The following is a 16,616-nucleotide window of genomic DNA, read 5'->3' on the forward strand; positions in this document are numbered from 1 at the left end:
CTCCAGCCCTGCTGTCTGGTTTTCTTGGTCATGTAAATGGGTGATTCTCTGTTGTGTCTTGGTGCTTGAGTCTGCAGCCCACTTCTTCCTGAAGCTCGGGATGAGCTGGATGCCCAGGAGAATGTTGGAGCAGGCTCCTCTGCCAGGGAGGTTTTCCGGCTTTCCTCCCAGGTCTGAGCCATGTTTCCATAGCACATGGCCTTATGGGTAGTCCAGTTGAGGTCTGGCTTACCCTGAGGCAGGGCCTGTAAGATTCCTGAGACCCTGGTGTCCTCCACCCTGTTGTCCTTGATAGGAGTTACTAAGTAATCTGAAGTTTGTCCACTTCAGTAGTTTTGGTGAAGATGTCATTTGTGGGGATTTTTGTTTTTTATTTTTTTAACTAAGAGGAAGGGTCTTGCTATGTGGTTGTCCAGGCTAGTCCTGAACTCCTGGGGTTAAAAAAAAAATCCTTTCTCAGCCTTTCAAATGTCTGGCCGATAGGTGTGGCCACCCTGCCCAGCCTCCTTTTTACTGTTCCCTTTCTTCATGTTATTCTGCCTGATTTTCAGAAGTGGGAAATTTATAAATAAAACAGCTGTGTTTCCACAGAACCAAAGGGAACCCCACTCCTTAGCTTTGGCTACTGAATGGCTGTTGGGAGACCTTTGTTGTAGACACTGTCACCCCTGACTGAAATGTATAGATGGATGGATTTGAACTGGCCACTGTGGCTCAGTCCACTGACCAGACCTCTGCAGGACAGTGTCAGGTGTGAGTCTCTCAGCCGTGAAGTAAACTCGGTGACAAAATACTCAAGAGACCAGCTTCTAAGGAGGAAAGACTGTTCCAGCTCATGGTTGGACTCATGGTTTCAGGCCATGGTCACTTAGTGGTGGCACAGTATCTCAAAGTGGGACAAAGAGGCCTGTTCATCTCATGGCAGCCAGGAAACAGGGGAAGGCCTTTCTCAATGTCCCCTTTAAGGCACACCTCTTGTGATCTAACTCCCTTCCACGAGGCTCTCCAGTCTCCATCACTTCCTCAGGACAGTGCACGCTGGTGACTAGGTCTTTGGCACAGGCTTTGGGGGGGGGGCATTTCCAAATGATAACATACACATGCCACACACAGGCAGCAGGGAGACTTTCAAGGGCTGATGATACCAGACCACAGTCCTGAGATCCCCTCCTTTCTCGGTATCATCAAAATGACGTGTCTAAAATGTGTCTTAAGGACTGGCAAGAAGGCCCAGCAAGGAAAAACATTTCTGCAGAAGCCTGAAAAGCTGATTCTATCCCTAACTGTAGAAAAAGACCAACCTCCAATTGTGGCTGGCGGCATATGCACACCCACGCTCACACACATCATGCACATAGTAGTAATTGCAAAATAGCAACCAAAAAAAAAAGGAAATGTTTTAAGGACACAGTGCATATCTCATACAGGCCTTTGACTCCTCGTGACCACCGGCAAACAGCTCCTGGGTTGACATTTTTTTTGGAGCCATATGGGTGGCTTTCCTCAAGCTTGGGATACTGCATTAATTGTCATCAGTGGTCCTGGATAGCCTTCTCCAACATCCTGGCGTGCAAGTGTAAAGCCTGGGGAGGCCTTGTTCCTCTGAGTGACAGGTTCCTGGAAGTATTATAGTGTATGTCCTAGGTGAAAACAAACAGTTTGATGAATGTGCCCTTCAATAGGACCCTGGAGAGCTGGTCAGGGACCATCTGGTAAAGTTGCCTCTTCTGTTTGCCCTCCAGGAATAAAGAAGGATCCAGCCAAGGCCTTTGTTCCCAGGACTGTTATGATCGGGGGCAAGGTGAGGTAACCTCCTCCTCATTCCTCGTGTTGATGTGGAAACATGCTTTCCTGACCTGTCACTGGGCCAGCCTGCCTACTCAAAAGGAAGGTGTCACTACACACGTCAGTAGCACCTAGCTGCTGGGACAAGGAGCCTTTCACACAGTTAACAGAACATGAGGGAAGAAGTGGGTTCAAGCCTGCTGGCCTCTCTCGTAGGAGTTAGGGGATCCCCAGACCCAAGGTCCGGATCCCAGGGGCTTTATGGAGCACACCCCCACTCCCCTTCTGAACCCCGCCACATCCCTTCTCTGCCTCCAGGATTTCACAGTGCAATGGTTGTTGTGACTGCTTCACCTGCCACACATACACTGTGACATATTCCAGGGGTAGCAGACATGCTTGCCACTTCCTCGTACTCAGCTGGTAGCCGGGTCTTGTCAGAGGATATGAGCTGTTGGGGTACAGTTTCTTTTTGAGAGACTGCCCTGGGACGGCCTCCCATGGCCATCCACACACGGCATTCCTGCTGTTCCTGGCATTCCATGGCTGGATTGAGGCAGACACAGGTGCTGCCCTTGGCCACAAGGCCATTCTCTCCTCTGACGTTAGGGCGTGCAGGGTCAGGCTCGCCTCGTTTGGCCTCTGCTCACACCTAGCACCTGGTATTTTGAAACAAATTTGGATGGTGTATTAGTTTGTTAGTATTTTAGTATGCACAGTCCAAAGCACTATGGATTTGTAGGAAAGTTTTAAAGTATTAAAATGAGTAAACTTAAACCTAAAGAAAAGTAGGAGGGGTGCAGAGCATCCTGCCCCACCACTGCAGAGGGGAGTCCAGATAACATACTTTATACTGTACTTTCCATCTGCACATGAGATGCTCCCTAAAACCACAAGATGTTTTAGATTCTCAGCATCACACTGGATGGGGATTCTTCCATGCCAGTAAATACAGACCCACTCTGGCACCACTATCCACTTTGTCTTACTGAAGTTTAATTATTTTCTCTTTTGAGTTGGGGGTTCTCTTTAAGCTGCCTAAACTTAAATCATCTTCCTCAGCTCTGGAGCGGCTGGGACTACAAGCAAACATCACCATGCCTAGCTAAAGTGATGTTTACCCTTTCTCTGCAGTGCTAGGCATGGGACCTAGGACTTGCCACATGTAGGACAAGCATTCTACTACCACTGGGGCCTATTTTTAGCTGAGTCAAGACTTCAAGTAAAATCCCAGGATTGAGATTGGTCCCTTAATTTTTCTTAAATCTGTGAGTTTTCCTTCTGTGGGTTTTTCTCTGTTTGTTTGTTTGTTTGAGACAGTCTCTCTGTGTAGCTCTAGCTGTCCTGGAACTCACTCGGTAGATCAGGCTGGCCTTGAGCTCATGGACATCTACCCACCTCTGCCTCCTGAGTTCTGGGATTAAAGGTGTGCACCACCACCATCACCCAGCTTCCTTCTGTGTTTTTAAATTTTAATTTAAAGTATTTTTGTTATAGAAGTTGGATTTTTCTCCTGAAGTTAGCCTTTTCTGATTATATCCCTCCGGTACACTCTAGTATATTCCTTTGTTTTCTGTAAATGTATAGTTCTAGAAGTCTTTGTTTCTTTTAACTTGTCGTTTCTTTTTGTTTTGCTTTGTTTTTTTCAAGACAGGGACCCACTATGTAGTCCTAGCTATCCTGGAACTATATAGAACAGGCAGGCCTTGAACTCCCAGAGACCCACCTGCCCCTGCCTCCTGGGATTAAAGGTGTGCACCACTCTGCCTGACTACATCTTGTAGTTTCTAAAACACTAACTAGAGTCAGGAAATCAAATTCAAGGCTGGCAAATCCACAAGTGGGGTGACATGTGGAGTGAGCAGAAACCAAGACACTTGGACAAAGCCACTGCAGGTGTGACCTCCATGGTCTGCAGTATACTGGTCAGCTCAGCACGGGTCTCCATGGCTCGCAGGTCCCTGTCTTACATACCCAGGTGTCAGTCCTTCTTGGAACCTGAGCCCAGTGTTTATGCTGAAATCCCCCTAATTGCTCTTTCCCCTTTCCAGGCAGCTCCAGGTTACCACATGGCTAAGATGATCATCAAGCTGGTCACATCCATTGGAGATGTTGTCAATCATGATCCAGTTGTGGGCGACAGGCTCAAAGTGATCTTCCTGGAGAACTACCGGGTGTCCTTAGCTGAAAAAGGTAGCCCTGAACTCCTTGACTGGCTTCTGCTTGTAGCTGAGTGTGGATTTGACTGTGCTGACCAGGACTGTTCTCCACTTAAGTCAGCTTCTGGTGTGGACACAGAAGTCCTGCCAGAGGAACACTGTGTGTCATGAGTGTCTGGGGACCTTTGCTCGTCATAGGTTCATACTGTTCATTCTTGCCATCTGGACCTCTTCCGCCTGTCTGGATCTCAGTGTCCCTCTTCCTCCTCCTCCTCCTCCTCTCCCCCCAGCTTTGCCTACTGCTTTTGGGTCTCTCTTGGCAGTAGAATATGACTGCCCTTACCTCCCAGAACCTTCTATCTCCTCTCCTCCTTCCCCTGCTTACCTCTGCCAGCTCCTGCCACCTTCCGTCTTTTTCCCTGATTCTTGAACCCTGTCCTCACCCTGTCTCCCCCCACTCACCTTCTCCCTGCCTCTCCCTGCGAGGCACCCTGCTCATTTGTCATGCACCAGCATTGCTGTCATTCTTTTCTGATGGCACCTCATAGCTTGTTTGGAGAGTTTGGTCTGGGGCTGTTACTGGGAACCTCTCCTGAGACATGAGGATGCTCATTGACCTAGGTAGGTCTTTCTTGGTAGGAAACATGTTTTTCAATCCAATGGATGGTAAGGAGCCCGAGCTTGGGCTTCACATTCCCTTTCTGCCACTGAGGTCAGATGCCCGCATGTCCTCTGCTTTCCAGACGGTAGCTGCCTGATGTGCTTGCTTCCCTGTGAGCTCAGACTACTCCATGGTCTGGTCCTTGGTCCAACTGTTGCTGCCATGCTCGAGTTGTTCCCACCTCCATAGGGTACACTTGATGCTTGAAGTCCTTTAGTGAGTACCAGGAACCGGGCTTCACCCAGGTGTTGGCTAGGAAGCCTGGTGGGACTTGGCACCAAATCATCTTGTGTCCTTTCTGCTGCCTGGAACTCTTTTCACCTTTATTTTTGAGATCATCTGGCTTTGGCTCATCTGTAGAATTGGCCACAGGGCTTCAGGCAAGGTCTGCCCTCACTTTTTCTCTGACTCCTTGGGCTTGCTAAGCAACGTGCAGCTTTCGTCAGCTGGACTGTGGGCCTGGGGGCTGTAGATGCCTGACCCTGGGCTTTTCCTGAATGGAGTGACAGTGACTGCCATCAGGCAGTGTTGGCAGCTCTGGCCTTAGCTGTAGATGCTGAGATGAGGTGTCCAGCTAGGTTAGGACCTGGGACAGTGACCCAGCCCCAAGGATATCACTCTGAGCCTGCTGCCTTCTAAGTGCAAGGAGCCTGAGTGCGGAGGAGGGTGTGGTATTTGGTTGCCTGTATGGGCCCCTGTACACATGAATTAACTCCCACACCATGAACCTCAAGCTTGGACCCAGCCTTCCCCGCCATCTGGTTCTGCAGGATCTAGACCCTACTCGGGCTAAGCAGGAGTGTGTTCTAATTGAATAAGATACCAGTGTCAAGAGGAAGAAGTATCTGCAATGTCAGTAAACCAGGACCCAATCCTCCAGGTGGGCTTGATTGGTTGGCATGGTTCCCAAAAAAATCCCAAACCTGGCTGTCGAGATGGCTCAGCAGTTGAGAGCATTGCCTGTTCTTCCAAAGGATCCAAGTCTGGTTCCTAGCACCCACATGGTGGCTCACAGCCATCTGTAACTCTACTTCAGGGGACCCAAAACCCTCTTCAGGCTTCTGCGAGCACCAGGCATGCATGGAACATATAAATATGCATAGGAAAAGCACATACACAATTTTTAAAAGGTAAAAGTAAAGAAAATTCCAGAACAAAAACCCCATGCCACTGTGGGGATTCTCCTCGAGGGTGTCCATCTTAGACCCTCTGTCTTAGCTAACCTGGTTCAGAGGAGGAGCCTGGAAAATTCAGGTAGCTGCTTTGGGGTCAGTCTCCTTGTTTGGCGGTGAGCTCAGTGGCTTCAGGACTAGGATTCCTATCCTAGGATCACACTCCATGGAGAGAAGCTGGGCCCGGGCTGAGCTGCCATCCTGTCTGTATCTGTCCCTTCCTCCCTGCAGTGATTCCAGCTGCTGACCTGTCACAGCAGATCTCCACGGCGGGCACGGAAGCCTCAGGCACTGGCAACATGAAGTTTATGCTCAATGGCGCTCTTACCATCGGTACCATGGACGGCGCCAATGTGGAGATGGCTGAGGAGGCCGGGGAGGAGAACCTCTTCATCTTTGGTATGCGGGTGGAGGACGTTGAGGCGCTGGACAAGAAAGGGTATGTGTACCTTCCCTTGCTGTTGGGGTGTGTGGCGGCTTTGGGTGGAGGCTGTGAAAGCTGGCTGTAGGAAGCTGAAGCAGGACATGGGTCAGGGACCGAGTGCTCATTGAGTCCATTCATCAGCACAAAACATGAGATCCCAAGGAGGCTTCTGGGGTAGGAATCTGGCTGCCTCTTGACAAGCAGCAGCTGAAGCCCTAGCTACAGGTCTCCTACTAGAGGGACAGACCACTCAGGGAAGGACAGGACACAGTCCCCAGACTCCCGTTTTGAAACGGAATGCAGGAAATCTCAGCAGTACAGAGCTTCTGTCTCCCACTCTTCCAGCTTTCCACTGTTTACTTACTGAGGGTGGTGCAGCCTCTCAGTGACAGTGTCATTAGTGTCCGTGTTCCATTGCCATCTCCTGCCCTCGGTGGCTGTGGTCATCATCTGAAAACAGCTGCTTTCCCTGACTTTGACATTGATGAGGAATCCTGACCTCTGAATTGAAAAGGCAGTGTAGTCTAATTGTTTTTCAAAGCTCCTGGGGAGTCATTGAGATCAGTCTGTCCTTGTCATCCCAAGCGCTCATGTGTTTGTATAGGGTGTTTTGGTCTCTCTCAGGCTTCTTGGTGAGTCACAGCTAGCTTTATGTCATTTTATCTGGCTTTATTCCTTCATTCTACAGTCCTGCCAGTGACCCTGTTAGGCATCATGTATCTTAAAGTGTCCTTTAGTTTTTTCAGAGTCCTGGCCAGGAGTTTTTGGAGGGGTAAGCTTATGGTGGGTTCTGTATTCTCTGGCAAAATGATAAAGGGAGGCTTGTGTGTAATAGTAGTAAAGGAAGCAGGGATTGATTTTTGTCTAACCAGCTGCCTCTCAAGGGAACCACATGTAGTCAGTAGCTGATGCCCTCAACAACAAGGGAGGGTTGCCATGGGGCTGAGGCTGTGGCAAGCATAAGCTCGTCCCACCACCTGTCTTTGAGGCTGCTTGCCTGGGGTGCCGGTTGCTAAGTGAGCTTGTCTCCCCTAGGTACAATGCCAGAGAATTTTATGAGCGCCTGCCTGAGCTGAGACAGGCTGTGGATCAGATCAGCAGCGGCTTCTTTTCTCCCAAAGATCCAGACTGCTTCAAGGATGTGGTCAACATGCTGATGTACCATGACAGGTAGGACACAAATCCTATTGCTTTGGCTTTCCAAGTTGGCCACCCACTCCCCACCAGTGAGACAGTTGGATTCACCTGGTGGGCTAAAAACTTCATGTTATGAGGAGTGTAAGACCTGCCTGAATTTTTATGATCTCCCATCTCCACCTCAGACCAGACCTTACCCAAACCAGTTGCAGCCAAAACCAGGGCCACCGTCTACAGTGGCCTCTAGTGGTGCCTCAGGGACCCTGGGTCATGGGTGGCAACCAGCAGCACCACCCTGTCTGGAAGGGAGCTATATCCCTGGGATGTTGCAGAGTGTGCTCAACAGTGCAGGCAGGACAGCCTAGAGCTTGCAGAGTGGTGGCAGGGAGGGTATGGATCATGGCAAATATTAGTCTACAATTAAAATGGAATTAACTTGCTGCATCGCAAATTTCTAATGTATTTAGTATTTTGTTGATATCATATCAACCTGGCATGGTTACAACCAACCTAGTTACAATGCAAGTCTGCAAAGACATCGGTGCTTGAGGGCAGTGCTTACCCTACTGGTAAAAGTTGAACCCAGTATTAACTTCTCCACTTTCAGTTGCCTCTGGTTAGCTTGTCTTTGTTCTTTGAAGACTTTGTTCTTTGAAGGCATTGGCTTCAGTGAGACACTCAGCATAAAGTGGGGCCCTCTTGGGGCCCATGATGGAGGAGGGACTTTTTGAATAGTGAAGCATGCTGCTAATTTGATAGTAAAAATAAAAGCACCATGGGCTTGCTGCACGGGGTCTGCAGTTGCCTCTGGGCATGTGCATTTCTGACAGCTGTTTTGGAAATGACAACTAACTTCCTTAAAAGAAATGTAGGGTTGAAACCAGACTTTCAAAAAAGCACCCCCAGCACATGAGGATTCCCAGAGAAGCGTGTGGCCCTGTGGACCTGGTGCATCCTGGCACCCACAAGCAGGATAGTCTCTACCTAGGGTCCTCCAACAGAGCTGGGAGGATATGAAAGGCATGGCCTGGGCCATTCCTGATCTGGCTGGGGGACTGTCCTATGAGAAATACCACAGGATGTTCCAGGCAGGACTTCTCACCCACTGCACCTGCTGCCCTGACCCAGCTTCCCGTAATTTTGCTTCAGGTTTAAGGTGTTTGCAGACTATGAAGCCTACATACAGTGCCAGGCCCAGGTGGACCATCTATACAGGGTAAGGTTTGTGGACCATCGGGATGAGTAGGATGTGGCTGTATGAATCTTTGTGACCCTATTGGGTTAGACCACTTCTCAACCAGACCAGAGGGGTGGGGTGGTTTGTTATCTGTATATCCAGCCTGCCTCAAGTTCAGCTGTCCCATCATTTGGTGTCATGGGAGAAAAACCTCTCCCGATAGCCGAGACTAGAATGAGGAGCCTAAAAACCATATGGGGGGGGGGCTGGCCCACAGGAGTCAAGCCCCTTCTAGAAGGCCCCGTCCATTGAAGTCTGGAGGCTGTCGTCTGGGGAGTTTTGAAGTTCAGAGGAAGTTGTAATGGGGCTGAAGTGTTAGAAGAGAGTGCCCATTTTAGGACATTTGGTCTGCCTGTGGCAGTCGCTTACTTGGCTGTGCTCCTTGCTTAATGTGGGCCATACCTAGGAGCCTTTTGAGGACAGACAGACCCTGTCTTAAGCTCCTGGTACCTTACGTTTAATAGCACTCTTCTGGCCAGTGAGGACCCCTTTTCTCTGAGCACATGGTTGCAGTCTCTTCTACTACCAGACCGTCCCAAGGCTCAGCGCTCATCTGTTAACAGTCCTCATGTTCTAGAAGCTTGGGCTTTCTTAGGATCCCTTTGCTCTACCAAAGGTTAATCATCTCCTCTTCCTCTGACAGAATTCCGAGGAGTGGACCAAGAAGGTGATCAAGAATATTGCCTGCTCTGGCAAGTTCTCCAGTGACCGCACTATCACCGAGTATGCACGAGAGATCTGGGGCGTAGAGCCCTCCGACCTGCAGATCCCACCTCCCAACCTCCCCAAGGACTAATTTCCCCACCACACATGAGACCAGTGGCTTGTTTGGCTGACTCTGCCTGCGCCAGCCCTCAGGCACTGCAAGCGGCTGCTGGTCCCTGCACTATGTTTCCAGGCAGGACCATGGGAATGGTTTTGAAGATCTGGATAAAGGAGTGTGTGGCATCCTCCTGGTTTCTTGCAAAAGGACTCTTGCAGAGTTCACAGCACAGATGGGCAGAGATGGTCCCCCACAGAGGATGAGCAGGGAGTGGAGCTGAACCCCTGAAGCCCTGCAGATAGCTGAGTGAGCTTAAGGCTTTATAGTTTTGAACCTTTAGATTTGGAGTGTGAGTAGGGATCTGTGATGAAGCCTGTATTTCTGTGTTTTACTAGAACCTGGGTCACTAGCTGTAGGGTAGGGCCAAGCCCAGTATGTGGCCTTCTTGGTCCTGCTGGGTAGAATCATTTCTTCAGGTTTCATGCTCACAGCTTTCTGTCCTCTGCCCTTGGCTGTATTGGTTGTTGACTCGTATAGGTCATGCCTCTGTAGCCATCTGTGGAACCATGTGGATGTCATGTAGAACCCAGGACTTCAGGAGAAGAGCACTGAAGAGGGACCTTTACCCCATATCTGAGGCCTTGGTTAAGGACTGGCAATTTTAGAGTTGGGTTGGTGTTCTGCTTTTTCAACAGGAAATAATACCTTCATGAGGAACTGAAACTAGCTAAAGCCTTTCTTTTTAGCAAGTAAACATTGTACTAGCTCAGTCTGGTGTCAAGAGTTGGCTACTTTAGGGATATTTTGACTGAAGAGTCAGCGTCTTATCCTGCAGTGGGGTCCCCTAACACTTCTATGTCCTGAGGTGCATTTCCTTCCTGTTGTCAAGACAAGGCACCATTCTGCCTCCATTTCCACCAGCCAGTCTGGAAAAAGCAGCCCAGTTTCCACTCTGCTGCAGCAGCCTAGTGAGGAAGAGAGGTGGACCACCCCTACCCCCTTACTCCAGGAGCCCGTGCTCCTCCCTGAGGGCAGAACCTGCATTAAGTGCTGCCCAAAAGAGAGTGGGTTGTCAGAGAAACTACGTGGGACTCTCCCTCCAGAGGCTTCTGTCCCCTTGCATTGCTGTAACTGGCTGGGGGTGGGTAGGGGGCCCCGTCACTTCCCTCACATCAGCAGTGTTTGCTGGGAAGTGTCTGCTTTCAATACTCAAGTCACCGGAGCCACTGTGGTAGCTTGTGGGGTGAGAGGTTCTAAGGGCTGGTCATCTGCTGCCCTGTGTAGCGGCCTTATGCATGAGGTCCCTGAAGCCATGATACATGATCACCACTCTACGACTTTCTGTTACCTCCTTGTGTGAGAAACGGATTAAACGTCTATGCCCATGGTTGGTCAATGTGGTATCTGTGTTTCTATCACAACAGTGTCAGGTAACTCCCATGGGAAACTGGAGGATGTAAGCCCGGGGCAGGTACCACATAGAACAGGCTATAGTTGTCCCTTGGTGATGAGGCCCAGGCTGCTGGCACAGACGACTTATATAAGGAAGCCAAGGGTTCCTTGATGGCCTAGCCCTGTTGTCAGTGAACTGTAGATGGGTAACACAAGACCAGTACACCCAGTTATAGGCCAAGAGAAGGAAGCTTGGTGTTCTTGTCACAGGCTGGCTTTAGTAAGGCTAAATCCCTGGTCCTAGAGTCATGTAGGGAAGGTTTGTTTCCCCTGTCTTGAGAATCACTTAGGGCTTTGGAATGGTGAGACTAAAATTCCAGCCATGAGTCCTCCAGCTAAGCCCACACCTGTAAATGCTGGGCCTCCGTCCTTGGAAAACAGACAGGCAGATGGTCAAGATCTCCCAGCACTGGTACCTTGAGATGTTAAGTTCTATAGTTTAAGGACCTGGGGAAGTCCACCATCACGAAGGGCTTGGGTCCTCCATGGACTTGCACCAGAGATCTTTTGTCCAGAGGATGCACTCAACTGCATGTTCAGGACCACAGCCCCTGTGGCTGCTCCTCATGCCAGTTTCTGCTAAGCTTTGTGCTCTGACACTTCTCAGCCTTGGTAGGTCTCTAGGTCTGTAGCTTCAGGTCAGACTGTTTTCACAAAACAGACTTAGATTAAGACAACCCGGTGAAATGTGTCCAATACATTTCTAAGTCCTGGTTGTGCCACTCATATCCTGTGTGTTGGCGGTGGCGATGCTCATACAGTGTGGTGGTGCAGTCTGTTTGGGCCTGCCGTTATAGGAAGAGGCTATCTAGCAGATATGGAAAAGGTGCTTCCCATCAGAGTAGACCTCAGTGCCTGGGCATTGGGAGCAGCCCTTGTACTTCCTGTGGGGATCGTGCCTGGTGCAGTAGAGGAGGCAACAATGACTCCTGCTTTGTAGAGAAAACAACAAAAAGACCACCACCAAGATTTTATTCTTAAATAAATGCTCAGTCTACAGCCAGGTTAGATGGCAGACAGGTGGGCAGAATGGAAGGAGGTGCAGATCCAGGTGCCCCTTACTGTGGGTGAGCAGATGCCATGAGAGACAGGGTCAGCTGAGGAAGGCAAGCAGGTACACAAGCTGAAGGGGACAAACCGTACCATTCTGTGTACGCCAAGGAGGGCAGAAAGAACCATTTCCCCATATTTTAAGTGGTGGTGCCAGAAAACCTGGACTGGTCCTGTGCTCCTGGGCCCCTCCCAGGTTCCCTACGCCCAGCACAAGGCATATGGGATCCACTTGCTGTCAGTAAACATTCTCAAAAAGAACTCAGGTAGGGCGGCCACCAGAGGCTCAGGAGCCGCCTGCCTGCCACTTTTCCTCACAGATCCACATCTGCGGAGCCTCTGCCCACTGTGTCTGAGTCCTCTTTCTAGGTACGCACTGGGCTCCTGAGCACCACAGGTGGTGGCACCCTGGGCTACTGGGTGCCAGACTGCTGGCCAAGGGAGAAGGGAAGGAAGGTAGGTCTTCATGCGCCTTCACGGGCCAGTTTCAGTGCTGGCGCTCCAGTTCCGACTTCCCTAGGAATTCCCTAGACCAAAAAAGGACAAGTGCATGAACCAAACTGCTTGGCGCTAAGATCCCACTCCCCACAATGGAGGCAGCAAAGAGCCTGGGGCAACAGGCTGCCTGACAAGAGGAGGCCTCGGTGAGGCAGATGGGGCACTGCAGCTCAGCCCCGAGGTCAAATGCCAGTGCGAGAAGTAAAGACAAAGTTAGGCTTTGGGGCTCCATATTCATTTGGAATTTTCTGCCACATTCCCTTTTATAATGAGGGGAAAAGATGTCAGTCTCAAACCCAACTTATTCAGCTCCCTGTCCCAAAAGACTATAATGTAACTTTGCCTTGGGAGCTCTCAAAGGAGCCAGGGAATGGACTACAGTTTTATACAGGATATTGTTCCTTAGGAGACAATTTATGGAACCAGTTTTAGTCACAGGTTGGTGTGTACTCTTCCTGTGTGTACAGGGAGGGGTCAGACTTGTGATCAGGGCTGCTCTGAGTGGTGATGGGTGGCACATGGGTCACAAGGAGCTAGGTGACAATATGGGCAAATCTGCACAGAAGCATGGAGGGTAGGCATGCATGGAAGTCCTTTCAAACTCTTGCTCCTTGTTACCCCACACTCACACTTGGGCTCTGGACCCAGGCCAGATGGGGGCCTTGGCTTTCTGGGCTGCAGCCTCCATTCTGTCCAGGAGTATGATTAGTATGCAGTAGCCAGAAACATGGTCTCCCTTTAGAAAGCTATGTCTGAGTACTCCTGTACATATGAAGTCTTCTGTGTACCAGGAATGCTGCATGTGCACACTGAAAGGTTTCAGGATGTCCACACACTCCGATATAGACACAGCAGTCTGTGAGTAAGGATGGTGCATGTGTATACTGTCCTAGGTACTCCCCCAAACATGTTCATGTGGGTTTGTACAATGTGTACAGGGAGACCATATGTCCGTCTAATCAAACTTATCCAGAAGGAAGGGAAATGAACTTTGTAACTCCTTTGTGGTGTTAGTGGAAGGCTCCTGAATCACTGTGATCCTGTGGCACGCCACTGAGCCCCTCAAATGGCTTCAGTGATTGCCACTTGCTGCAGTTAGTTGAGAGACATCACTATCCAGGAGAGGCTCATGGATTAGGAGAGAATGTCTCACCTCAGTATCCGTGGAAGCTCAGGGCTCTTGTAGATGTACTTATGCCTGTAACCAAGGTCTGAGTGAAAGGGGACAAACTGAACTTTGAAGTCTCGGAAGCTTCGAGATGGTGCAGCAATGTTGTATAGCTGGTGAGAGGGAGAGATGAATCAGCCCAGAGCCCAGTGGAGACCTCTCTTTGCAACAAAGACTGGATGCTTCCTCTAGAGAACAGCACAAGTGCCCATGGACACTTTCTGTTATTACAGCTTTCAACAGCCAAGGTCCAAGAAGCCAGAGTCTGGGCTAACAGGGGTCAAACACTCGGAGCGGCTACTCAAGCCCACCATTTAAGACCCTTTTTTGCCCTTGTATCTCCAGGGTGCTCTTCCTCTGAGAAACAACTAAGAGGGGCAGCTCCAGTGGCAGAGACAATGTAATCCCACCTCAGCTCCGTGACCACGGGCACTGCTAGGCAGTTCACACTTTCTGGAATGGCTTCATGGTCTGTACTTTATGAAGTCTGCTCAGCGTGAGTCCTCGGCCAAGTCTGCCGATGAGGCGCGGCATGCACTCCTCTGGGCTCACCCACATGCTGTTCTTTGCCCCACTTTTATTCCCCTCCACAAATCTAATACAGCTTCCTAGCAGCAAAACCAAAGCAGATTTTAGCAGAAACAAGTGCAAAGTCCCTGCAGTTTATCCCCAAAGGCAAGATGTCTGGATGTCTTCCCATCAGTTTTGCCAGCAGGACTGGATGTTGTCTCCTCAGCCCTCCCTTGTCAGCCTGAGTTCTAATGCTTGTTTGTCATAGTTTCTGGTGGAGAGAGCAGCAGTCTGGTGTTGACTCTGACAGCAGACCTCTTAGGCTGTCAAGCACCTAGAGAAGACGCAGACTAGTGTGACCTGAACCCACTGCCACCCTACCTTGCATGCCAACTTGATCCAGACTCAGGACCAATGGCACCTACTGCACCGGGGCAGAGCCACACAGCACCTACCTTCCTGCCGAGATGAAAGGGCACAACTGGATCATCCTCAGCGTGCAAGATGAGCAGAGGACAGGAGATGTGCTTCACACTGTAGGGGAAAGGGGCTGGGTGGAGACCAAAGAGGGGTTACCTGTACCCCTCGCCCTGGGCAGGGGCCTGGCTTTATGGTGTGTTCAGCCTTGGCTGGGTTTCTTTTCACTACACAGCTAATAAATAACTTCTCAGGGTTTTATTTTCTTGTTTTTTAAAATCAGTATGTATTCTAGAGGTCATTTCACTCCCCAACATCTGATCCCTGTGTATTTTATGAAAACTGAAAACCATTATATTTGCCAGTAGATATATAAAAAGTTAAAAAGACAATCTTTATAAGTGGGAGTATTTAAGTTTACTAAGAAGCTTATTGTGCCGGGAGGTGATGGCACATGCCGTTAACCCCAACACTTGGGAGGCAGATGCAGGTGATCTCTGTGAGTTCGAAGCCAGCCTCATCAGCCTGGTCTACAGAGAAGGTTCTAGGATAGGCTCCAAAGCAACAGAGAAACTCTGTCTCAAACAAACAAACAAACAAAACAAAACAAAAAAAACAAACAAGCAGCAGCAGCTTACTGCAAGTGCATGTTACTATGAATCTATTGGTTAAAAGAATCAGTATTCTATTGAATCTTTGGTGTAACTGACATTTAAGTCACTCTAACTTTGATCCTAAATGGTAAATGAGACAATAGGTCTAACAGAGCCAGAGTTCTTCCACAAACCTTAGTAGAAAGACAACTGACAAGACTGAACAGGACCACTGAGGTAGCCATTGAGCTGTTTTGATCTTGACCCCCAGCACAGCTCTGCCATCCTAGCACATGGGGCAGGACCTAGCCTTGAGACAGCCTGCAACCAGCACACACGACTCAGTGGTGAAACATTTCTTGTATATACACCCACACACATATGCACGTGTAGGTAAAGACCAGAGGACAATCTTGGACATCATCCTCAGGTGCCCGTCCCCCGTTTGTTTTGAAACAGGATCTCTCACTGACCTAGAATTCAGCAAGCAGGGTCATTTCACTCCCCAACATCTGATCCCTGTGTATTTTATGAAAACTGAAAACTATTATATTTGCCAGTAGATGTATTAAAAGTAGACTGGATGGCCATTGAGCTTCAGGTCCTAGCACTGGGATTACAAGCATGTATCATCTTGTCTGGCTTTTTAAACATACGTTCTGGAGCTTAAACTCAGGTTTTCACACTTGCAAAGCAAGCACTCACTGACTAAGCTGTCTTCTAGCCGATGGTGGAACATCCGATGAGCGGTTCCTTCAGCCTGAGCTCCTGGAGGAAGTGGCAAGAGGCTGATGTGCAGGTTAGGGGTTCTACTGGAGCATGGTCCTGCAGCTACTCACACGCCACCTCGCTTTGTGGGAGAGTTGGAGCCAAAGGCAGCATCCCAGGTCTACCACTCACTTCTGTTTTTAAAGAGGTTTGCTTTATACTGATAACTTCCCTTTAAGATCTACAATGGCAATACTTAAGCAAGGGGTTTTGTTTGTAATAATTGAAATTTTAATCTGGTACATTTTTACTTTTAGAACAAAAATACATACTTGAAGGAAAACTACTTTATGTTTAAACATCTATTTCAATGTGTTCACTGTCGAATTTAAAAAGTGTTTTAATGTCTATTCAGGTTTCAAGGCTGAAAAAAGAATTATATGGGCAAAAATGTGCTATTAATCTTTTAGAAGTCTTTATTTCTGTGCCATTGAGAAAACTGTATCATTACCTATCTACTTGTTCAGTGGGTAAAAGCACTCACTGTGCAAGCCTGATAAACTAATTTGATTTCTGGAGTGTGTTAAAAAAGATGAATGTGATGGCAGGCATCCAAAATCCTAGCACCCCGTATTAAGTAAGAAAGGAGACAGAGGCAGGAGAATGGCCCAGAACCTTGTGGGTCAACTAACCTAGAGTATGCAGTGTGGCAGAAACAGCAAGAGAACCTGCCTAACAAGGTGGAAGGAGAAATTTGACACCTGAAACTCTGACTCCATAAGCATACTGTGACCTGCTTATGCCCCTGCCTGCCCTTTAAATGTTTTTCTCATTTCTAATACAAAGCTCTGCTTGACTTTCCCTTATGAAAGACACTTTCTT

At 49.0% G+C, this 16,616-nt stretch overlaps 2 protein-coding genes across 4 annotated transcripts in view; one reads left to right on the forward strand and one right to left on the reverse strand.

Annotated features, from left to right (window-relative positions):
• Positions 1 to 10,734, forward strand: part of Pygb (glycogen phosphorylase B) — a 48,209-nt gene extending 37,475 nt beyond the window's left edge. The window contains exons 15-20 of the mRNA XM_005072545.4: positions 1,743 to 1,801; positions 3,837 to 3,978; positions 6,009 to 6,216; positions 7,237 to 7,371; positions 8,488 to 8,554; positions 9,219 to 10,734. Coding sequence (XP_005072602.1) covers positions 1,743 to 1,801; positions 3,837 to 3,978; positions 6,009 to 6,216; positions 7,237 to 7,371; positions 8,488 to 8,554; positions 9,219 to 9,371 — 764 coding nt within the window. The 3' untranslated portion in view covers positions 9,372 to 10,734. The remainder of the gene's footprint in view (positions 1 to 1,742; positions 1,802 to 3,836; positions 3,979 to 6,008; positions 6,217 to 7,236; positions 7,372 to 8,487; positions 8,555 to 9,218) is intronic.
• Positions 10,735 to 11,745: 1,011 nt separating this feature from the next.
• Abhd12 (abhydrolase domain containing 12, lysophospholipase) overlaps positions 11,746 to 16,616 on the reverse strand; it is a 76,606-nt gene continuing 71,735 nt past the window's right edge. For 2 of the 3 annotated variants that reach the window (XM_005072544.4, XM_040746464.1), the window contains exons 11-13: positions 14,472 to 14,550; positions 13,492 to 13,619; positions 11,746 to 12,367 (exon numbers count right to left, since the gene is read on the reverse strand). In XM_005072544.4, coding sequence (XP_005072601.1) covers positions 12,328 to 12,367; positions 13,492 to 13,619; positions 14,472 to 14,550 — 247 coding nt within the window. In that variant the 3' untranslated portion in view covers positions 11,746 to 12,327. Of the gene's footprint in view, positions 12,368 to 13,491; positions 13,620 to 14,471; positions 14,567 to 16,616 lie in introns of those variants that run through there. The other variant, XM_021228675.2, reaches the window with a different exon arrangement.

Source organism: Mesocricetus auratus, unplaced genomic scaffold, assembly GCF_017639785.1.
Source record: "Mesocricetus auratus isolate SY011 unplaced genomic scaffold, BCM_Maur_2.0 Super-Scaffold_100004, whole genome shotgun sequence".
Taxonomy (NCBI): Eukaryota; Metazoa; Chordata; class Mammalia; order Rodentia; family Cricetidae; genus Mesocricetus; species Mesocricetus auratus.